The sequence below is a fragment of the Aulonocara stuartgranti genome (assembly GCF_965226115.1).
Source record: "Aulonocara stuartgranti genome assembly, chromosome: 7".
NCBI classification, from domain to species: Eukaryota; Metazoa; Chordata; class Actinopteri; order Cichliformes; family Cichlidae; genus Aulonocara; species Aulonocara stuartgranti.
In genome coordinates, this window is record NC_138945.1 from 13,201,405 (window position 1) to 13,225,887 (window position 24,483).

Consider the following 24,483-nt stretch of genomic DNA (forward strand, 5'->3'; position numbering starts at 1 on the left):
TACATAAATACAACTCACTATTTGCCATGTTTTTGGAATAAAAAACTAACAGCAGAAACAAGTATAGTAATTAACAAACCACTGTTTGCTCTCAGGGTACTTAGTGGACAATTTGTTTTCCGTGATCTGAACTTTAAAACTTAATTTTGGTAGGTTTATATCACAATTAGGTTTGGTAGCTTTTGGTCCAGATCTAGAAAAATACTAACTGGCTTGGCTTGCACAGCACTTGGACCGATTTCACTTGGAATTTCCATAATATATTTTAATATGTACCTATATTTTAATACTCATACTTTTCTATAAATTCAAGACTTTTACTTCTAACAGTGTGATATAGCAAGTTTTTAAAAATAAGTAATTGTTTGGGTGAACATCGATGCAAGAATATACATGCTGCCTGCTCTATGGCTTATCGTCAGACTAGAGGAACAGGGCGTTGTTTGAAACAGGGCGGATCGCTTGGAACGCCAGGCTAGCAGGTACTAAAAAAGTACCTGGTACCTATGAACTAATGGAAAACCCTGAAAACCATAGCGAACCATGCCGATTGGATCCCAGTAGGTACTAATCGAAAAAGGGGATCAAGGAAAAGGTGTAAGCCCTGATCGCACCAGTCTCAGGGTCCTTTAAGTCCTGTGCTGTTTAGCAGTCAGCCATTCTGCAGTATCTCTTTAGTCTGAATCTGCTCCAGGAAAAGGTACCGATGGTAAGGAAGACATCATGTTTAGTGCTGGTTCCAAAGAAAGCCACCTCTTCTGGCCTTAATGACTTCAGCCCAGTTGCCTTGTCGTCATGTTATGAAGGTGTTGGAGAGACTGATTCTTGCTCAGCTTAGCTTGCAGGTGAAACATCTTTCAGGTGGGGGTGGATGATTCTGTTATCTACCTGTTGCAGCATGCTTACCTGGATAGTACTGGTTGAACTGTGAGAATCATATTCTTTGATTTTTCCAGTGACTTATACCATTAATACCATCAAGCCACTTCTGTGAAAAGCTGCTCAGGATGGGAGTCGCCAATTCTACATTCTCCTCGATTGGTAACTGTCTCTCAGAAGACACTGCATTAGTTGGGTGTATTAAGGGTGGGCAGGACATTCAGACTCCTTCTGAATGTCAACAAGACAAAAGAGATGGTGGTTGACTTCTGGAGGAAATAAACTGCGACTAGGCCATTCAACCTTATGGGTGAGTAGGTGGGGACAGTGGACAGATACAGGTACTTGTGCGTAGTGGTAGTGAGTGCCATCTATTTTGCTGTCGTCTGCTGGGGGGACCTGAGTGCCAAAGATGCCAGCAGGATCAACAAACTCATCCGCAAGGCTGTAAAAAATTTGGAGATGTTTGAGTCAGTGAGGGACAGGAGGTCACTAAACAAACTGCTACATCATGTACAGCCCATCACACCTGTTCCACTAATTTCTGAGGCAGCAGACCTCCTTCTCCCTCAGACTGATTGAACCTCGCTGCCATAAGGAAATCATTCTGATATCTCATAGCACAAAGCCCTTAACAGGGTATATCCTGGATAGGTTGCAAATATATAATAGGGCCAATATGGAGAGACAGACAACCACTCAATCTAAAACTCACATCCATTGGCCAATTTAGAATCACAAATTAACCTAACCTGTGAATGTTTTTGGACTGTAGGAAGAAGTCTGAGTACCTGGTGAGAACCCATGGAGACATGGCGACAAAGTGCAAACTCCAGACAGACTGGATTTGAACCTAGGACCTTATTGCTGTGAGGCACTGACGACTGTGCCATTTTTTTCATATTTTGCAAAACTGCACTAAATTGAATCACTGTAAGAGCATTAGCATGAACTCTAAATAACACTGGAAATTAAAAGAACACTATGAACAATAAGACATTTGTTACTGTTAAGTATCATAAAAGCTCTATAAATATTTACTGTACTGTGTTAAGAGTAGAGCAATGGTGAAGAAACTATTAAGATAAGCTGCTGAAGTAAAAGTACTCATAATAGACTATAAAAATACTTTAGTACAAACAAAAGCCCTGCATTAAAAAGTCCAAAGTAAATATCTATTACTAACGAAAAGTACTGGAATACCTAAGAGCACATAAGACAATGATGGCTAATTTAAAGTGTCTAATATGCAATAATGTGGTTTAGAAAATATTAATTTTTTTTTATTACTAATTCAAGTACCGGTATTGCACCTGGTTAGCTTGTACTCTTTAAACACTTTTAATATCTGTATCTACAAATGGTTTCATAAATATCCAGTATATCCTTATAATACGTTAAGAATTACATTCACAATTCTTCCCTTTACCCCCCCTTTTTTAACTAGATTTACTATTTTGCTTTTATTATAAGTAAAAAGAATGTGTGAAGATTTTTTTCATTATAGAACATTGCTGTATGTGATCAAAGCAAGACAAAGAAAGGAGCAAAACTGCATGTTATAAAATCAGTTAAATACTTGGGCACCATGCTGGCAATCACACATGAAACCAAACTAGCATAAAATATCAAAAAGTTGTCTTTACTTCTTCATTGTTTTAATTGTATTTATAAATTGTGTGACGATTATATTAATAATAATTAGAAAACACTCAAAATAAATGACATCAGTAACCAACAGTAATGACATTAAACAATAATTATTAAACAATAACTCAAGATTGAATCCAGGCCAGTACAAAGAAAGCAAGCATTTAGGCTGATGTAAAATGTTCATTCAGTAAGCAGACTGCAGGTTAAAAGCATTTCTGTTCAGTGTACATGGAGGCATTGAGACACATGCCCTCTAGTCAGTCATAAAAACAAAATTAAAGCTAGAGATTCAACACTTCTCTTAATTATTATGCCCTTCCATTTCTCTCCAGAAGAAGGCACAGTCATCACATTCAAAAACATTTACATCCCTTCACAAAAAAGTAACATGTAAAATCACCATCGGTATGAAATGAGTACTTTTTCATTCCTGCAACTCAGCAGGGATTGCTAAAAATGTAGTTGTATTTCCACTGAAAATGGGCAGATTTTATCATTGAACAAGCACAGATATTAACCAGAAGATTGATCTCCTAAATCTGTGTTCAGGACTTTAAATATTCAAATTCTTAACATTTAGAAGATGGAAAAAAGTGTCCAGGTGAGAGAAACTTGTAGCCATTCCCAGAGGGAAGTCTGACACCTCCTTTAGAATGTGTGAGAAGGCCAGCTGGAGATGGAGGTGGTTTAGCCTCCAGGTTTGGGTGAACATTTGGTCTGTCATCAGTGTTGTGGTCTTCAGGTTCCCCTACATTTTTCCTGATAGACTCATTTCTAGGTGAGAGATTCAGCAAACCCAAAACATCTTTCTGAACTGTACTCATTTTTTTATTCTCACCTCGGAGTAAGCTGGCCGGACATGGCATGTTGGGTTTCTGGCTGGCGTTGGCCCAGTAGGTTTTTAAATTGTGGATTGCCTGGATTTTGCTATCCTGTTTGGATTGATGCAGCTTAGGGGTGATTGCTGGGCTAGAAGAGGCTGAAACAGATCCTGCGGAGGAATAGGAAAGGGCTGGGGATGGAGCACTGTCAGCAGGAGAGCGTGAAGGTGAGATGTGGGCAGTGTAAGGCGAGCTGGGGTATTTCAGTTTGAGCTGAGCCTGTATGTGCACATCTGGGGAGACTGTAGGGAGAGGTGAACCCTGATCTTTTACTGAGAGAGATAACGAAGGGGATGAATGAGCTTGGCTGCTGTAGACTGAGCTGATTTTCTGCAGTGATGAGGAGCGAGATGGTGGTTTAGGCCGAGGTGGAGGAGGGATTGAGACAGAGGTAGAGAGCGGTGAAAGATGACTAGAGAGTGAGAGAGGAGACTTTAGACTTGCCCTACTTGTTGGTCGGCTAAATGCACTGGTCTCAGAGGGCTGAAACCCTTGGGCTCCATTTGTAGGAGTCAAAGTTGGGGTTGTTGGAGTGGACACCGATTTCTGTCTGCTGAGAGACTCATCTCTGCCCTCAGCTCCCTTCAGTGTCTTTCCTCTAAGGTTTGCCTTCTGCAGGCTCTCCACAGCTTGCATGTGGCTCTCAGTCTCCTCCAGGATCTTCTGGGCCAGCTCCTGGGGATCCAGTTGTCCTGCAGGTCCTGTCCTTTCCTCTTGGGATTTCACTGTGCTATCTGTCTCAGTGCTCGACTGGTCTGACTCAGAGCTGCTGACTTTTCCTTTCCGCTGAGGAGTTGAGCTGGAAAATGAAACATATAGATACATTTAAAAGAAGTTCAAGAGTAACTCTTTCTGACTTAACAAAAAGTATTGAACTTACATTTCCTTCTTGACTTTGGGGTTATTCTTAACTGTTAGTGGCAGCGTTGGAGCTTTTATTGGAGATGTAGGTGTGCTGATGCTTCCCTTTGAGGAAACTGTTAGAGGATACCCATGCCGCCCGGCAGATGCTCTCCCAGCACCAACTCTGCCAAATCTATGTCCTGCAGGTAGAGGCAGAGTGTCACACTCGCTTCCTCCTCGACCTAATGGCTCACTGCTTATAATGGAGTACCCCGCATACTCCTCGTCCTCTCCTTCTCCCGATAATACTCCTCCATTACTGGTCAATCGACCTCTTGATACACCACCTGAATGGGTGTAGAGGCCCGCGCCTTGACAAGGCTTCTCTGGCTGTTGATGTGAGCGCTGGCTGATGATGTCACTTCCTGCAGGCTCAGGTCTAGACAGGAAACTGAGAGATGAGGCAAGGGAGCTGAGGCTGTACACTGAGATGGCATCGCAGGAAAGGCTGTCAGGGCACATGGGGGGCAAAATCGAGGGTTGAGGTGGGTAGCAACCTAAGGAAAGGGGTAAAGAGTGTGGCTGGGAGGCTGACTGGGAGGAGGACAAAGACTCCAGGGAGGATGAACTGTCTATGCTAAGTCTCTTGGGAAGCTCTGTTGAGTCTGATTAAAAAGAGAGAGAGAGAGAGAGATTTGAAAAATTTGTTGAAAATTGGGAAAGATTTAGTAAAAGAGAAAGTCCAAAGTCATAACTTATTTTTACCAAACAGTGCTAGAAGAGACTGAAGGGCAAAATGCATGATGCGTCTGCTGGCCTGTTTTCCAGTCTTCAGCACCACTTCCTCCTGACCAACTTCACAAAGGTCAAAACCTGACAAAGACAGAGCACAAAATCCAGCCAAAAGCCAAATCTGAGTACTTCAGTGACAAATAGTAAGCTTTATGTTCTTCACTGCTAAAGTAGTTAGTTACTTTATTAATTCATTTTAGATTACAAAATGAGTATGATGATTCTATATAACCACCAATTCCCAAAAATGTTGGGATGCTGTGAAAATGTGAATAAAAACTGAATGCAAGGATTTACAAATCTTGTATACCCATAATGTATTCACAATAGAACACAAAAAAATATCAATTGTTTAAATTGAGAAAATGTACAGTACCATCTAAAGAAACATATTAGCATGGGCATGAATTTGATGGTAGTAACACGTCTAAAAAAAAAAAAATGTTGAAATAGGTCCATGTTTACCACTCTCTTCTTTTGACAACAGTCTGTAAACGTCTGGGAACTGAAGAGACCAGCTACTGGATTTTTGGAGTGGACTGTTGTCTTGTCTGATGTATGAATCTAGCTACTTAACAGCTGGTTGTTCAGTTGTTGTATTTTTCATTTGATACGCCAGATGTTTGCAGGTGATCAAAAATCTGGATTGCAAACAGGCCAGTTCATCACCTGGCCATATTGTACAACAGCAATGGTTCGTTGTACAGCATGGGTTCATTATAATTGCGGTATGCGTCTTAGCATTGTCTTGCTGAAATATTCAGAGGCTTGTCTGAAAAAGATATAATCTGGATTTGAGTATACACGGCTCTAAAATCTATATAAACAACACGTTCTCACTCTCGAGGCGTAATATTTTACGCTAGGTGTCAAATCGTCAACATGTTACGCTTCCTGGCACCCAACATATTCCTAAATGACAAGATTGGAAAAATGAGGAAACATGAGAACCGTTTGGAATCAATCCACAGATGTTCGTTCATTTTCCTCAAATTGCTTTGGTAAGCACTATTTAACGTCATTAAAGTGCTGATGTTTTTGACACTGTGGGCATGAGTTTGCTGTCTATTGTCAATAGCAGTCTTCAGTCCGGGTGAGTCCCTACTGTGGTGGAACCTATTCTTAAAAAACAAAACATGGATCCAGCAATTTTATCCAACTACAGACCAATTTCTAAATTGTCTTTTCTTTCTAAAGTCCTAGTCCTTCTTCAGCGCCACAACTTTCTATATAAAAATGGCATTAGTGAAGTATTTCAGTCTGGTTTTAAAGCACACCACAGCACTGAAACTGCTCTTTTAAAAGTTTTTAATGACCTTTTAACTTTTACTGACTCGGGAGATCCTGCCATTTCAATACTATGAGACCTCAGTGCTGCCTTTGACCGTAGATCATAGGATTCTTATCTCTCGGCTTGAACACTGTCGGAATCGAAGGGACTGCATTGGAGTGGTTTAAATCTTACCTGTCCAACCAATGCTTTTCTGTTAGATTGGGGGATACATCATCCTCAAAAAACCCACTTTCTTGTGGGGTCCCCCAGGGGTCCATTCTTGGCCCAGTTCTCTTTTCAATTTATATGCTCCCTATGGGTTTATTTTTTAAAAAGGATGTTAAGGCATGGATGACTTTAAACTTTCTTAACCTAAATGAACAGAAAGCAGAGGTGATTGTGTTTAGTTCCTGTGACCACTGCAACTTTGGCCCCTTAGAAATTTATAAAAAACCTTCTGCGAGGAACCTAGGAGTTATCTTTGACTCTAATCTAACGTTTGACAAACAGATTAATGCTGTAATCAAATCAGTTTCTTTCATCTTCGGCTACTTGCTAAAGTGAAGCCATTTCTCTGTTTTAGAGACTTTGAGAGAGCTATCCATGCCTTCATTTCATCTCACCTCGACTACTGTAATAGTCTTTACTCTGGTATTAGTCTGTCATCAGTTAGCTGTCTACAGCTGGTCCAAAACCCTGCAGCACAGTTACTAACTGGCACACGCAAGCGAGAACACATATCCCCCATACTGGCATCATTACACTGGCTGCCAGTTAGTTTTAGAATTAGGTTTAGGATTTTATTATTTGTTTTTAAGGTATTGCAGGGGTTAGCACCCTCATACCTTTCTGATCTTTTAAATTGGTACACTCCTGCAAGGTCTGCGGATCAATTGCTGCTGGCTGATTAAAGCACAGAGATCGGGCCTTTGCCATGACTGCTCCTAAATTATGGAACAAACTGCAGGACCTCCCCAACATTGGACACTTTTAAAACCTGTCTGAAAACCGACTTTTACTCCATGGCTTTTAAATCAAAATGAGTTTGTATCGAAAGGAGCCAGCTGAGGTGGTTCGGGCATCTGACAAGGCGCCTCCTGGGTGAGGTGTTCCAGGCATGTCCCACCGGGAGGAGGCCCCGGGGCAGACCCAGGACACGCTGGAGAGATTATATCTCTCGGCTGGCCTGGGAACGCCTTGGTATTCCCCCGGACAAGCTGGAGGAGGTGGCTGGGGAGAGGGAGGTCTGGGCCTCTTTGCTTAGGCTGCTGCCCCCGCGACCCGGCCCCGGACAAAGCGGATGAAGATGGATGGATGGATGGAGTTTGTATTACTTTTATTTTTCTTATTCTTACTCAAATCTTCTAATTTTATTATTCTTTTTCTTAACTTTTATCATGTCTCCCGATGTTTTTATTTCTTTTGATTACCTTAATTGTACAGCACCTTGGTCAACATTTGTTGTTTTAAATGTGCTATATAAATAAATTTGACTTTGACTATTTGACAGATGGTGGTATGAGGCGTTTGTGCTAATATGGTGTGTTCGGTTTTTGCTGAAGGTGGTGCTTTTCTTTAATGCTAAACATCTCCACTTTGCTCTTGTCTGTGCAAAGGACATTGTTCCAGATTTTTTATTTTATTTGTTCAGATGCAATAAAACAGCCATGCTGTCATGTTCTTTTTAGAGAGAGAAGGCTTTCTTCTGACAACCCTTCCAAACAAGCCATATATGTTCAGTGTTTTTCCAATTCATTACAAAGAACTTTATCATTTAACATACTAACTGTAGAGCTTGAGTCCTTTCTCACAAACATAATTCAGTAAAAAGCAAAAGTGTCTGATAAGGGGTGTTCAGTAGGTGATATGAAAGCTCACACAAAGACAAACAGGAAAATAAGTAGACATATAAGCATCAAAGACAGATGGAAAAGGATAAACAAAAGTATTTACAATGTAAACCAAGAAACAACACTATAAAAGAACCTTAATCAGAAGCTCAATGCATATAGATGTGTTTCAATATGTTCTGAATATTATAACATAATTTTTTGCTCTGTGCTAGTATTTACCGACATTTTCTTTACTTACAACTGACATGGGTGATGCAGTAGATCACTGACAAGGAGGTATAAAAAAAATGTGAAACTAAGTTTCTTTTAAGGATGACTCACCCAGTGCAGCCAGGAACTCGTGGCAGCCTGGCAGCCTCCAGAGCTGCACACTAATTGACACTTGAATGGGAGCCAGTGGAAAGTCTTGCTCTTTGTCGCCTGACTGCAACTGAACCAACACTTGGTGAAGCTATGGAGAGGAAAGAAGATATAATGACTGGAGTGCTGGATGAGTGTTTATACTTTTTCAGTTTTTAACTTATTTATTACCTCACATTTGAGAACATATAAGGATTGTATTAAATAAAAATACTCCAGTGTAAATCAACAATTCTCAATAAACAAGGACAGATAAAGCACGCACTTCACAAAGAATATTCAAATAAAACATCTTAGTGTCTGAATGTGTTTGTGCCTGCTTTGACGAGTGTTGTACTTTTGAACTCAAGCCAGAAGTTTCATCATGAAACACTTACCATTCCTGCCACACTTTTAACTGCCTTTGTGAGGTGTGTATGACAGAAGAAGAAACAGAACTTTAGTTATTTATTTTTGTGTAATTGTTGTGTTTGAATTACTGTATTCTCAGCCATGCATGAATGATGATGTGCTTATGCAGGCAATTCTTGATGATACCCATATAGTATTTATGGAGGGCTACAGCAAGCAAAGAATGATGAAACCAAACAAATGACTGCAAAATGAAAAATTAGAGTGAAGAGTGGGGGGTGCTCTGCACTTTACCAACTAGCTATACAAGCAATCTGTTTTAGTTATGAGTGGTTAAAAGACAAGTGTGCAGAATATCTCATGACCATGCTGACCAGATGCATGCTAGGGTTGGGAAACAACAATGCATGCAGTGTTGAGTGTGTTTGCAGAAAGCAGTCATGCAAATGAACTAGATTACTAACCATATTCAGTAAATTTTACTTCCCTACAGTTATGGAAAAAAATGGAAATCTCTCTCTTTCTGTATATATGCAATGCATGTGGGAACTATGGATGAATAGAAATATAACATCCTCACTGACTAAGAAGCACCTAATAGCTCAGGGCATCAATTAATGGTGCAACATCAGTAGAACACAGTTACTATCAAAGCTAGAGGTTGAGAGGCTACAACCCAGTGGGAATGAGTGAGCAGTGTGGACACAATGAGTGGACACAATGAGCCGACCCTGATAGAAGAAGCATTGGAAGTGAACTAGATGACGCTTAGCTACCTACAATGACAGAATTGCTGTTTTTACACCAGGACTCTAAGATCAGGCAAGCCGACCGGAGCTCTGCCTGGATTGACCATAAGACTCAGCCTATGACTCAGTGCCTTGAATAGTGTACAGGAACATCTGAGCTGCATATGGACTAAAAGTCCCCACTTTCAGATGGGGGGAGGGGGGGGGGGAGGCACTGCAAAGGTGGTTAAGAATAATAGGGGTATGGTCATGTCGGACTTTGAGTTCCAGACAGACAAGCAGCTACTGGCCAACCAACATGACATAGTGGTGGACAGCAACACTGGGAAGAAGGGCCACAAGAAAATAGAGAGTTACCAGGGCCAGGAGGAGAAACTGGAGTAGATGTGGAAGGTAAAGTCCAAAGTTGTCCCAATGGTAATAGAAACATTAGGAGCTGTAACCCCAAAACAGAGGTCTCTGTTCAGAAGAGTGCATCTGCACCAGTTGGTCCTTCAGCCCCTGGTACAGCTAAAATAGAACACCCAAACTCCGAGGCCTCTGGTAGAGCACCCAAGTTTAAGCAACACAATAATACCATCCCCCAGCTTTTTGAGCTTGGAACTCTCAACGTTACTTAGGTAAAGGCCAAGAATAAAAACAGGTGGTGGAGGGAGATCTTATTTTTTGATGTGCGTAGTTCTTCAACCACTGTCATGACCACCTGTCCAACATGATAGTACCTTATGAATGAGCTGTTCTCCAGCCTCAGATGCTGTGACCAGCTTACAGAGTGCCTGTAAGGCTGGAGGAGTAAGACCTGGGGATGCACAGAAAGTTAATCAGAAATTTCTATAGCACTGTCATATCTTGATCACGAACAACTAATACAACCTAGTGTAACATTTTACAAAAGAGCTATAAGTTGAAATAAAAATATAATCTGAATTATTCTCTTGCTAATATAGGGTATCTTGCAAAAGTGAGTACACCCCTCACATTTTTGTAAATATTTCGTTACATCTTTTCATGGGACAACACTGAAGATATGATAGTTTGATACAATGTAAAGGCAATAATGGCTGTGTGTTAAATTATTTAGAGGGGACAGCAAATTTACACTGTTGTACAAGCTGTACACTGAGTACTTTGCATTATATCAAAGTGTCATATCTTCAGTGTTGTCCCATGAAAAGATATAATAACATTTTTACAAAAATGTGAGGGTTGTACTCACTTTTGTGAGATACTGTACATTAAACAAATATGATTTTATCAGTATGACTGACATAGGAGATGTTTTGAATAATGGAAAAACTCTGTTACCAAGCAGTGACTGTAGAGTGGTACTGCACTGCTGCAGTCGATCCCCAGGATCTGACATAGGAAAAAAAACTGCCGCAGGGAGTCCAGCAACACTACCAGAGAAGTCCAACCGAAAACCCACTGCAGAGAGTAGGGCCTGCCACCCAGGCACCCCGCCGACCTTACCCAGCACAGAGGAGACATGTGGACATGAACAGAGAATACACAAAGGTTGACATTTAAAGAGAAGGAGAAGGAAAGACCAACACACAGACCTTATTCTCCACACTTTGCTGCGATGTGTACATTGGGTTACACTGGCCACTCTGAATGCGCTGTAGTGATTTCTCAACCTGTGGACAGAAACAGGCACAAATTGTGTTATTTAATCAGACTGGAATGTTCAGATGTGGGAAAAATGTGTTTTGAGGTGCCATTCACAAACAATTTAACATTTTCTGGACAGGACAAAACTGAAAGAAAATTAAAAGAAAACATCTTGATTGATAATCATGCATTTCATTAGCAATCAAGATGTTTTCTTTGTGTTGAACACAATCATGGGTGCTTCCTTAAGAAGCATTTTAATTCCAGAATTCACCAGAAAATAGCTTTACCATTTCTCATTGATACCTCAGATCTCTGTGCGTGGATTGTGGAGTGATATTTATACAGCAGTTTTCTAGTCTAAGCTCTACTACAAGCCTCATTCACACATTCATACTGCACTTTATTCCATAAAAGAGGACCGTAGCCACAATGGCAGCACTCACTGACATCATTCTGGACTCTGCATCTTTAAGGCTTTAATGTTAGGTTAGCATTTTACCCCCCTGCCATGCTATTTAGAGCCAGACGTGACCATAATGCTCTAAGGTATCAGCTAACACCAGCATGCTGGAACCGCAATGACTGTGAAATTTCGGCAACATGCTCTGATTTTTATTGATCTTCATGAGAGCTAAGTATAGTCTCCCCAGTCTGTCTCGCTAACACATTTGAATTCTTTTTCCTTAGATGGAGGGAAAGTGATGTCCCCAAATCAAGAGGGGTAGAGATAAGAAGCACTGCAGAAAAAAAGCAATTTGCTGTCAAAGTAGGTTAACACGTTCACACAGACCTTGCGCTGAATGTAATGACTTTCTTTATTGTTCAATACTTCTTTGATGCAAAGTCATAAAGTCATTAAAATAGCTCAGTATGAATTATCTAAACTTAATATAATGTTTTCATATGGGTTTTTAAAAACTTTTTTCAATTAACAGTCTTTAATTAAATGACATAAAATAACTGCTATAAAAAGCAGTTAAGCCAGTATTCACATTTGTGATCTTTACAATAGTTAATCTTTGGATGCTCTGACAAAAAATAAAAGCCACATTTCTAATTAAAGTGATTAAAGTCATGCTCATTTAAGATTTTCCAGTAGTATTTATGACAAATCGGCTGTCGTTTTATTGAACTGATATCTAAATTCATCTTTTGAATTTTAAACTTACTAATAGAGAACTAATAGAGAAAGCGAGACTGCAAAGTTTGAAGAAGTCTTACCAAGTGTAACAACACTCTCAGGGCATCCCTGGCCCTCTCTGGGTACTGAAGGATCTCTACCAGGGCTTGGCCAACCAGTGACATGGGACTGTTCAGCTTTACATCATTGCCAATAAGCATGTAACCTAAAAAAATACAACAAAACACATCTTTCGGTTTCTCGTGCATATTGAAACTGTGTTTTTTGGAGTTCTGAAATGTAAATGTAGCCGTCTCCAAAGCACCTTGGGTTAGCTTCTGTTGTTTAAATGTGCTGTAAGTTATGAATAAAATAGGCATGACATGTTTAAGGTAAAATTTTCATCGCCAGTAAATAACTTATGTAACACAGTGGGCTACATAATAAACTTGAAGAATAGAAACAAAGTGTTGATCCTGCTGTACTAGTATCGACCCAAAATCAATACCAGCATTGGTATCAATGCTATCGATAATTGGATTGATCCGCCCACTTCTAGTTCATGGTTTGCTCTTTCTCATACCTTGCTTGAACACACATATCACTGCTGACCAGTAACACCCCAACAGACTTGCCATATTGGATACAGTGGCCACAACAATTATTCTTTTTTTTAGTTTATAGCGTTTACGTATCATCTAACATATCTCAGACATTGACATTGCTAAGTTGTACAAACTAATTGGTTCCTTTTAGCTCATTTGAACGAAGAAATTGGTTAGCTGATAAATGCTCCACTATATTTTACAGCTACTCCTCTTGTGTCTGCGGGCTGTGGCTCAAAGCAACTGAGTCAAGCTTTAGTATTTTACATTAATGATTGTTTGCTAACCAGCCCAGTTGGAGGGGTGTGAGAAGTGCTTGCTGCTCTGCAGTGTCTTCATGGCTTCCGTCAGAGCTGCACTGGCTTTGGTCCCATTGTGAAGAGCTGTGTAGAAGGTGTGTGTGAACAGTTTAGAGGCAGCTACTGGCACAGGCCACAAAGAGACACACACACACTGGACCCCTGCAGCCAAGAACGCTCGAGTCAACCCCACAACTCCATCTGCTGTTACCTTGCTGCCGGACTCTGGGTACAACCTGAGGTGGCAAAGGGTCAAAGAGTTACATGGGACAGTCAAAAGCTAAGAAAAGCCTGTGTAAAAAACCAAATCTGTGAATAGTTATACCTCAGGACCACCAGTTTGACAGTCAGACAAAGGTCCAGTATATCAGCAGCAGTAAGAAGGAAATCTTGAAGTGGTGGACTATCACAGATACTCTCTACCTCACACACACTTTCACCATCCTCACTCCTTTCATCTGCTCCTCTGAGTCTCTCTGGGCTGCTCTTTGAAAACAAACCCTTCACTTTTCCACCCTGATCTGCTGCTTCGCCTGACACTGACATCCTGCGGGGTGATTTCTCCTTTGGTCGGCCACCTGCCCCATCTCCTCCAGCATGCTCTTGGCTAGGGGCAAGGACCAAAGCTGCAAGCTTCCAAGATATATGTGTGGCAAAGTGAACACACTCTGCTTGACTCAGAGCTGCTAAAATGCGATCCTTTGTGGCATTGGCTCCCGTTAGGGGATGACATCCCAGCTGCTCTCCCAGCCACAGGGCTTCCTCTTGGGCTGAGGGTAAGGGCCCCCATAGCCAACGGTCCATGACACTCGGTGGCAAATGAGGTGCACCGACCACTGCAGCCATTGAGCCTCCATCTGGACAAAATAAGTGTCCACTGCGTCGAGCATGAGGCTGCAGTTTGAACACATTTGATACAGAAATATTATAATAAGCAATAAATATTTTAAATAATTAATTGAATAAACACATATGTCGGAATAGTTTGACAAATACAATATATGTTACTTTACATCGATTATCAGAAATCAAAGGGTACCAAAATGACTTACCTTTATTGTTGCTCCCAGGCTGGCTAAAGAAGGTACAGAAATTAGACTGAACCTTTCATACAGGTACTCATTAGAGGAGCTGCCTTTGAGCAAGGCAAATGGAATTAGGTATAATTCTCCCTCCAGAACTAACACAAGTTGTCTGTGTCTACCCACGGGTCCACTACTGTGCATCAGGCCCTGTATAGAGAGAGGTGGAGGGCAATCGTAACACACAGATTTGTGTGAAAAACCATAAAGAAGACAAATTCAAATCGTGAATTGAAATATAAGTCTTTCCTTGGAGACACACATACATACCCCTTCCATTGGCGCTATGAGCAAGTCATAAAGGGCCCGCAGAGGAGGTTTGCCAGTGTTACTTGGTCTGAAGAGGGGAGAAGATAAGCCGTCCTTTACTGGAGATACAGTGGTACTGTACAGACTCGTCATGCTCTGACAGCTTCTATTAGAGGCAGAAATACACAAGAAATGTAATACACTCCAACATATAGTTATCCTGTTTGAAAACAGCTATGAACCTATAATCATGATGATGTTATAGTCATGCAGCTCTATGAAGCTCTACTTAAGCACTGGTGATATTAACTGAATGGTAATGTTAGCTTGCTAACTTGCTCATCAGGATTTTGAGTAATGTGTTATAGTTTAACATTTCCTTTTTTGTCACAATGAACAGAAGTTTTGCAAATTCAAGTAACTATAAAAACATATTTGCAATGTTTTTGTTTCCCTTCAAGTTCCTATGCATACAGCTTCTTACAAGTTAAATGTATCTAATCCTATGAAGACCTTTGTATTATGACTGCAACTGCAATATTTTGTGCCCATATTTTGTATCATGATGATCTGTTTAGTTTCCAATTAGATCCGATTTTTCACTGCATGTTTCAAAATGTTTTAAATGTTTAAATTATTCGTTGTGTAGCAACACCTTGTAGAGTTTGTGTTATGTTTAAATGTAGTGGGAAAAAAAAGTTGTGAAAAATGGACTTCTCATAGTTGTAGATTTCTGTTTAAATACTGTATTATTGAGTTATTCTTGGTCATTTTGGACTTATGTCAGGTTCACTTCCTGTCGTTATCATTTGTCCCTTCTTAGTAATCGTCTGGGGTACTGACTTGATTCGAATTTGTCTTGCCTGTGTCCAGTTATCCAGCCAGCCTTCCCAATGTACAGTATACATGCACACCTCCTGTCCGTTAGTTCACACTTCATAGACTGTCCTGTTTTCTTTGGAGCCAAGTGATCCAGCAGTTTCTTGTGGTCCTTGTTTATGACCTTTTGCTATGATTCATGAACTTGGTTATTCTTTACCTGTTTTATTTTCCCCATTGCCTGTCTATCATCTGTTTTGGAATTAAAATTAGAACTTTGGGCTTTTTCTTTTTCTTGTTTTGCATTTTTGGTTAGCCACTAGTTAGCTTTTAGTTTGGCCAAATCTCTCAATGTAAGATAAATTGAAAAAAGCTTGTTGCTAATAATGTAGTAGAGGAGATGCAGTACCAACTCACTATGCAGTGAAGTTAAGTAAAGTCAGAGCTAAACCTAAAGTAGCACCCTCTGGACATATAGCCAATATACTCTCGCAGTTTACAAGAACTCTGAGTCAAACCTGTTGAAGAGATTATTTCTGGACACCATGTGGAGATAGCCTGTAGGGTCTGTGGCAGAGATGAGTTTTTTGTTCAGCTCCTCAAACTGCTGCTCCAACAGATCTCCAGCTTCACTCTCTGTCTCACTACTTGAGAAGACTCTGCAAAATGGCAATAGAGACAGTGATACATAATTGTTCTATTATACAGCCTTGTCTAAAGATTGCAACCAAAATGCTAGGTGCATGCATATATCTCTAACAGTGTCAACTCAAAAGCATAAGTATGGTCAAACATTCTGTTTACAAGCAGAAGCCAATCAAAAGAAGGCAGGCTTAAAAAGAGGGCGGTCTTAAAGGGAGAGAAGAAAGTAGTTTGTTTCAGACTGATGAATGAACTGACAATCTTAGGAAAATGTACAAAAGGAAGAAACAAGTAGTAATTAATTACTGGAGCAGTATGTGATAGAGCGATGACTTGGAATTAAAATAACTTTTTATGGAATCCTCTGGCTGTAGATTTTACACACTCAGGAAGGTAATAGCAGTTTCTGATACCTGGATACAAGGGCAGTAAAGTGCTACTAGTGGTTTGGAAAACATTTTTATGCTGTGTATCTGCAAAAACTTGTCATGCTTAGATGAGTGGGACTCATAATAAACCACACACAACAGCGTGAATCACCACACACACACACACACACACACACACACACACACACACACACACACACACACACACACACACACACACACACACACACACACACACACACCAGAAGTAGTGAATCTGCTGGCTGCAGTGACTCCACTGCAGTGGTTTTCACAGTAAGTTGAGATGCAGTTTGTATGGGGGAACATTTGCTGGCACAACACATGGTAGTGATTTACAAAGTCATCCAGCTATGCCAACCAAGGCCTGAGAGTTGTGGGCAGTATAATTGAGAATAGAGAAAACTGGCAGGAGAGAGCAGGAAAAAAGGAAGACAGACACAAAGCATGCGTCTTCTCTATCATGTTTTGCTCACTTTTGTTTAAATGAGAGAAGGTTCACCTACAATCTATTCCAAAAGTTTGTACAGAACTTCATGGAAATCTTGGATTGCCCGATTAACTCTAAGCCTCAAATGTCAAACACATGGTAAGCCTACAAAAAAAGTCAATGTCTCCAAAGTCAGTCTGACTCTTTCTTTGTATAAAATGTAATTGGAGTCCATCAAGCTAATGTCAAGACAAATCATCCAAAGCCTCAAATATTAACCATGCTAGCCCCAGACAGAAAAGTCATATCTCTACAATAACTGAGATTTATCTTCTGTAGACAATGACATGTACCACATTACCATAGGGTGACTTAATAACAATGATCTTAAAAACAGTTCCACAGTTTAGCACACCAATGAAACAATTTTGACCAGATTAGAGGTTTTTCATTATTTTTTTTATGCCTGTGTTTTCTGGGCTGACAGTCTTTCTCTTGGATACTGCTAGACTCTGCCTGGAAGCCTATCCTTTCTTCAGATATGTAAAATGTACTATACACAGAGGGAAATACAGATTGAAAATGCATCTATAGTGATTAATAACATATTTACCATAGTTGTTAAGCTCAACACAACTGGTCAACCACGTAATTTTTCTTTGTATGTGTGCTAGTAGTCAGACAGGGATTTAAGACATGTCACAAAACTTTGAACATCAGCCTCGTGGAAAGGCTTAAACATATGCTCATGAGACCATGAAATATCTGCATTACGCTCCATTAACCTGTTTAATGGAATAAAGTTGTCACTGTCAGCTACAAAGTTATGTCAGCAGTATGAGGCATAAAGAAAATACTTCATTGAATTAAAAGGTGCTGGTAACAATCATTCACTGGCATCTATCAAAGGTGGCACTACCTGTTATAATGACTATCCACTCCCAGAGCCTCTCTAGCATTGTGGATGTATTGCTCCAGAGAAAGGGAACCTCCAATAGCTCCTTCTCCACTTTGTGGGCTCCCACTACCATCCTTGAACTCAGACACCTCCAGTCCTGCTTCTCCAAGATACACCTCATTAAACTTCACGATACCTGTAACATTTCAGGAAAAACATAAGCAGGTTACAGCACTATGTGTGTGCCCATTTGTCAGCATGTGTGTGTGTGTGTGTGGCAGTATGTAGTGCAGACACTAAATGGTGCTTCCGTCGTTGTTTCTTAAGGGTCCCCTTAGAGGAAAAGCCATGCAGCCAAAGAGTGATCATCTTTGCAGTATAAATTTCCTCAAATGTCATATCTGATATATGTAGATATAAGTGACATTTCAGCCTGCAGGTAGCCCTGGAGGAAAGACTGCAAAAAGTGTTCACCCTTTGAAGAGAATTAGTGGTAAATGTCACCCTAGCATTACAAAGACCTTAAGGATGATCGTCTCAGTCAAGACCCTTTTTGGTTTTGTCTCACAGAACTTAAATGAATTCCCACTGAAGTCATGACAACATCACTACATCTCAGTATCCCATGCCACAGCAGTTATGACAACTCATAGTACAACACAGATAGTACAACTCTGTTTTTTTATACCAAAGATATAATCCCTGCTTTTTTTTTTTTTTTAACATTTATACATGCTCTTATGCCTTCCCATCCCATTGGAATGGGTGTAGGACAGGTGGTAGAGTGTGTGTGATAATTATAAAAGCTGCATGCATGCAGTGCTTTAAGTAATCAATAAGCCTTGAAAAGTGCATATAGATCCAGTCCATTACAGACTACTGTAGTCATATTACTTAAATGTTATTGATGACTAAACTGAAAAGTTCTTCAGGCCCATGGAAACATGAATCCCTTTCTACAACAGCTGTGTTAAGACCAATTCCAAATGATTTTGCAAACCTGAATTTCATACTTCTCATTAAAGCATTACTTAATCATGATTATTGACTTAATTGGAAGTGGACACCAGTATCAGTACATTTATAATTATGCACCTATTAATCCCTTTAAAAATATGGGACATTTTATTTACAACTATTTTAGAAAAAAAGCACAGAAATATCTGAACGTCTTTTCTCATCTCCAAAATCTCAGGAACGGAGGGACGGAACATGGTCCACTCTGACTCAGTGTCTCCAGCCTCACTTAGTGTGCTGTAAAAGTTCTGCTGGAGGTGGGAGTAGAAGATCTCACAGACCAGGGCCTCTGCCAGACACTCCCACTGCATCGTCACTACACATCTGGGGACATCAGGCCTGTCCAGCATCATCCCCATCACACGTGAGACCTGATCCAACTCAGTACCAAGTAGTGATCGCTTGAATGCTCTGATATTATCTTTACCCGAGTATCCAAGACATGTGGACAGAGATCTGATAATATAATTACGAAATCAATCATGAACTTGCATACTAGAGCATCCTGTGTTAAGTGTACTAATGGACACCATTATACTCAAACCAGGTGTTCAGGACAGACCAGTCCTTGGGTTACATTGAGTAGGCCATTTCTTTCAATGTACTCCAGTATAACAGTGGAGTCCCCAGCAGATACAGGGACTCTAAGGAAGCCAGGCACACTGAACTGTTGGAAGGTGCAAGAAAGAAACAATCCTATCCCCTAAGGAAAACCTGAGCGTACAGGCACCAAGCAACAAGTATGCAAATATACCCATTTCTTCTCACCATCTATCACTGAGGGTAGCCTCATGCATCAGCTTAGGCTACTTGAATCACAAAGTGCAGAGGATTAGTAAGGAGGTAGTGAGGGTAACTATGAAGAGGATGAAGAGTGGAAAGGGTTAGAGGCAGGATGGAGTGGCTGGAGATGTGTGTCAGGCAGAAAGAAAAGGTTTATAGGAGGATAGTGAGGCCTGCTATAATGTATGGCTTGCAGACAGTAGCACTTACAAAAAGACATGGGGCAGAGGTCAAGCTGACTAAATTTAAGATGTTAAGATTTTAACTGGTAGTGACCAGGATGGACAACATTACAAATGAGTACATCAGAGAGACAGCTCAGGTTGAGCAGTTTGGAGAGAGGGAAGGTTGGAATGGTTGGACATGTGAAGAGGAGGAATAGTGGATATATTGGATAAATGACTTTGAAGATGGAGCTGCCAGGAAGACCACAGAGGTAGATCACTGGAGAGGTTTAATATTGTCACGTAAGAGGTCTGAGTATAGAAGATGATGGTAGGAATAGGGTGAGATGGAGATAGCTAAAGGGAGCAGCCTCAGGCTCCTTCCCAACCAGAAAAGTGATGCTCCATGTTCCTAAAGGCAACTTTGTCAGCCTACGACTCTGAATCTGAATGAAAAAAGCATCTTCAGTAATTTTATAAAACCGATCAGCTTAAGTTTGTGTAAGCGTGGCAGTGAACCTGTGCCTGGAGATATTAGCCAGCTGTACAGAAAGCCTTCTGCCAGAGAATAGTAGAGAACCATGGCCCTCTGACTGTTGACTGTTTCCAGGATGTGTTCTATGGTGACCGGGATGTAAGGGTCAGTGCTCGCTGCTTGCTGACTTCCTTTCTGGCGTTCCACTAGGAGATCAGCAAAGGCACGTGTGCGCCCTCGCTCAGCTATAGCTAGTGCCTCATCGTGCCGGCCTGAAAGAATAGGAACATGTGGAGCTGTGAGTTAAAAAGGAGCAGATCTGAAAGAGCAGACTCTTTATTCTGGTAGCATTGATAAAGAAATACAACTATCAGACATTAGGTGATAATTTGTGCCTTATTAACAGAGACCAATGTATAAGATGCAAAAATGAGAACAGCTAACATACAAAGTGATGTACAGTAATTTATGCCACAAAGAAACAACACAACAGGTCAAGAGGCCAGTTCTGTCACCTAAGCTGACGAGGACTCTCTGGAGAGCCTGGTACGAACTGGTTTGCAGATCAAACAGGGAGAGCTTGTAATCCATACTGTGCTGCATCTCATGACGAATTGCCTCAAATAGCATAGATGCTTTGTATAACTGGAACAAATATCAAATAAACATACATTGCAATGAGTACCAATCCACAAATATACAAACCATCCATTGTTCCAGTGTTCAACTGGATTTAGACTGTGAAGACATTTTTATACTCTTCACACCTTTTAATGTGTCTCCATGGTTTGTTGTAAATCACCTGCATTTGTTATTCGTTAACAACTTTTGTATTTATTTTTTGTGTATTGTGTGATCTAAATGGCCAGGCTTTATTTCAAACCTGTTTGAGCATATAGGTACAGTGCTGGCCACTGGGTGGCAGTATATACGCACAGCAAGAGTTGGGAGTGTTTTGGCTCACTTTTCACCATGAAACGGAGAAGCAAAGTTATTATAATTGTGCATTTTCTAATAGCTAAAAAAATATTTTCAGTTTTTGCTTTAATTTTATTTAAAGCATAGTTCTTTAAAACAGTTTTAAATGAAGATTATGTTATGATATGTTTAATGTTTGTCATTATGTTAGTTTTAATACATTCAGAACCTTACAATAACAATACAGCAAGAAAAACAAATGACACACAGTCACAGATTGTATTCATAGGTAGTCCTATATTCAAAACATCACACAGATATATTCCATTTTGATAGAATGCATTTAGTTATGTTATATTTATCAATTTTTAATAATAAATTTTTTAACCTGTTACTGTTACAGACAGTAACTCTCTTCTCTTTTCCTTGTTGCTTAACTTGCAGTTCTAGTTATAGAAAGAAACTAAGAAATAAACATTAAATTGTTTAAAAAATTGTCTTTAGTGTTAAATGACAAAATCTGATTTGGCACCATTACCATGAAGAACTGAAGGCGGTGTTAGTTTTAAATTATATTAACTGTCATGGTTCCTGGTTGCTGGCCCAAGGTTTTTGCGTTTTCAGAATGTTTTGCGGTTTTCTTGTTTGGATTATCTTTCTATTATAGTTCAGTTCTCTTTCTCTTGGTCTTTAGGTTTATTTTGGGTTAAGATAAGACTTCTGTTTGAGTTCCATAAGCTTCTGTTTATGCTCTACTTTCCTAGTGCCTCTGAGTTTTATTTATTTTCCTAGTTAATGGTTTCTTGTTTAATTATGTTAATTCCCTTTCGTGTCCTAGTTTCATCTCTGTGTCTTGTTCTCAGTGTCTCCTGGAAGTCATTCTTCTCTCCCTCTTTAACGCTCTGTCTCTACAGTCGTGTCCCTGACAAAACCCTGACAGTTCTGTCAAGTTCATATATTTTAGTCTGGGTCTCAGTGTTTGTTACTTCCTGTTTCATTTAATAGTCCGTTATCCCATGTGCATAATGTTTAGTTTTGCCTCCCCCTCCTCATTAGTCAGATTCAGTTCAGCTGCGTTCCCATGTGTCTCCATTTCCCCTAATCAACAGCCTGTGTATTAATTGTATGTCTCCCCTTGTCTTTAGTCATGTTCTCCCTCAAGCTGTGTGCTCTGTGCGGTCCATGGTCTGGGTTGTCTGAGTGATGAAATAACCAAATTATAATCAAAAATGTCACTCACATATTCCATTTTGATAGAATGCATTTAGTTAGGTAGCATTCTCTTACTTCTAGCTGAGTATTTATACAAAGGGTCATTTATTTACTTCTTTAACCCATTACTGTGTGTACTCAGACTGTAACTCCCTCGCCCATTTTCCCTCTCTCCCTCAGATTTGTGTTATGTATTTTAAATTTCTTAAGTTCAGCAATAAAGCAGCCTTTTGAGTTTATGTCTTATCTTCAGAATCCCGTGTTTGTGTCCAAAACCTGCCTGCCGTACAGCAAACCTGACACTGACAGTCATTTAATATCTTTTAAAAGTTTATATAATAAAAACTATGCAAATTCAACAATAATACCAGGTATTAATAAGACATAGTAATGCAGTAGAGAAAATTATTATCTGTCATAGATCAAAACAGTCTTAAGCAGTATTCTACACTTCTACACTGGATTTCTCACTTATGCAAACAAAGCTGGGAAACAAAGAATAATGAGGAAAAACCAAAGCTCTCTGTTAGCCTGTTAGTTACTGTTAGGCATTAGTAAAACTTTTCTTTGAAGTGGCTCTAACGCTGGACTCTAACACTTGGTGAATAAACTCTCATATGATGTGAGAATGTAACTCAACTGTTTGTCTGAGGGAAAGCATGACTTTAAAAACACTCGTGGCTAACATTAGCTGGCATAATTTGGAGGCATAATGGCATAATGTGGAAGATATAATTGCACATTATTCTATGTATATTTATGAGTATGATATCCCTTTTTCTATTAAATAATCTAATAAAATCACCGGCTGTATCTTTAATTATTTATAGAACAAAAAGAGGGGTACACCCATTCACACTCACATTCACATATATGGCCAATTTAGAGTCACCAATCAATTTAATACATATGTCTTTGGGTTGTGGAAGGAAGCAAGTTCACCCAGAGAGAACCCACACGGGCACAAGGAAAACATGCAAACTCCACACAGAAAGGCACCAGCTACCTAGCAGGTTCAAACCAGTAACTTCATGCTGTGAGACAAGTAAGTTAATTTGTAAAATATGGTTCCTATTGCTCCCATATTGGTTTGAGTCTATAAAGACAGTATAGAAGGGTTTGCTTTATGGTTCATAAATTGTAATTGACAATTTGCTTTTTCAGTTGGATCTGCCCTGTGCTCATGGTGCCTATTTTCAGATGGCAAGGTAGAAAATGGTTCCTTGAGGTTTCACAAGATTTAACAATGTTTCTCTTAAATCTTAAATGCACACACACAAATTGCATCTTTGCAGTTGAGAACACATGCATAAATGCATACACATACACACCTGGTGCTGTGATTCCTCCAGGTTTCCACTGGCCCAAAGAGACAGGCCCAGGCGATGGCGTATCTTTGCTTCATCTTCTCTCCGACCTAACTGCTCTGCCAGACGCAGACCTAGGGAAACAGACAGCAGAAGAGATCAGACGCTAGTTCCAAGAGGCTGATACGAAAATCATCTCTTCCAAAGTCCTGGCACTTTGACGCTTGTGACAACTGTTGCTGTACTGAAGTGAATTCTTACTGACTCAGCCAGCAGCACTCACATTTGCCATTCCTTTTCTCCCACTGTTTCTTTTGTCTTTCTTAACCCTTGTTTTTTTATGCAGCTGATTCAAATTCAATTCAAAAGTCTTGAAACCTTCTCCTTCATCTCAGATATGTTTCATCTACTCCTGCTGCGAAGGCGCAGGCAGTCATAGCAAGTTGTATTTAGTTCTCATTAGGCTCTCAGATTGTGCAGAAGCTCATCAAATATCAAGTTTTCTTCACGCTTCTTTGCCTGTTTGTCTCTGTCTGGGCCAGTGATGGTCTGTGTGAGTATTGGTTGGGAAAGTTAATTGGAGACACACAAGTGATTTTTTTTTTTTTACTCTGTCCTAACCTCAACTCTGAGCTGAAATTCTTTTTGCTTGTCGAGCTAATGATCAATTAAAATCCAGAGGATCTGTGAGCCAAGTGACAAAGCATGACTCTGTCTTAGAGGCTCGATGAAGCCTGGATGAGTTCATAAATTAACCCAGTCACTCATTTTAAGATCCATTACAATTAGACTGTATTTTAATTTTATC

The 24,483-nt window shown here is 40.0% G+C and overlaps 1 protein-coding gene across 4 annotated transcripts in view; it reads right to left on the bottom strand.

Annotated features, from left to right (window-relative positions):
• Positions 1-2,502: 2,502 nt before the first annotated feature.
• Positions 2,503-24,483, bottom strand: part of ttc28 (tetratricopeptide repeat domain 28) — a 166,523-nt gene continuing 144,542 nt past the window's right edge. For 3 of the 4 annotated variants that reach the window (XM_082540930.1, XM_082540932.1, XM_082540933.1), the window contains 17 exons: positions 23,700-23,809; positions 20,754-20,883; positions 20,283-20,510; positions 17,821-17,995; positions 15,941-16,081; positions 14,625-14,769; positions 14,325-14,504; positions 13,598-14,166; positions 13,261-13,508; positions 12,470-12,594; positions 11,194-11,271; positions 10,940-11,099; positions 10,357-10,433; positions 8,496-8,625; positions 5,022-5,129; positions 4,294-4,921; positions 2,503-4,212 (listed from right to left, as the gene is read on the bottom strand). In XM_082540930.1, coding sequence (XP_082397056.1) covers positions 3,102-4,212; positions 4,294-4,921; positions 5,022-5,129; positions 8,496-8,625; positions 10,357-10,433; positions 10,940-11,099; positions 11,194-11,271; positions 12,470-12,594; positions 13,261-13,508; positions 13,598-14,166; positions 14,325-14,504; positions 14,625-14,769; positions 15,941-16,081; positions 17,821-17,995; positions 20,283-20,510; positions 20,754-20,883; positions 23,700-23,809 — 4,343 coding nt within the window. In that variant the 3' untranslated portion in view covers positions 2,503-3,101. The remainder of the gene's footprint in view (positions 4,213-4,293; positions 4,922-5,021; positions 5,130-8,495; positions 8,626-10,356; positions 10,434-10,939; positions 11,100-11,193; positions 11,272-12,469; positions 12,595-13,260; positions 13,509-13,597; positions 14,167-14,324; positions 14,505-14,624; positions 14,770-15,940; positions 16,082-17,820; positions 17,996-20,282; positions 20,511-20,753; positions 20,884-23,699; positions 23,810-24,483) is intronic. The other variant, XM_082540931.1, reaches the window with a different exon arrangement.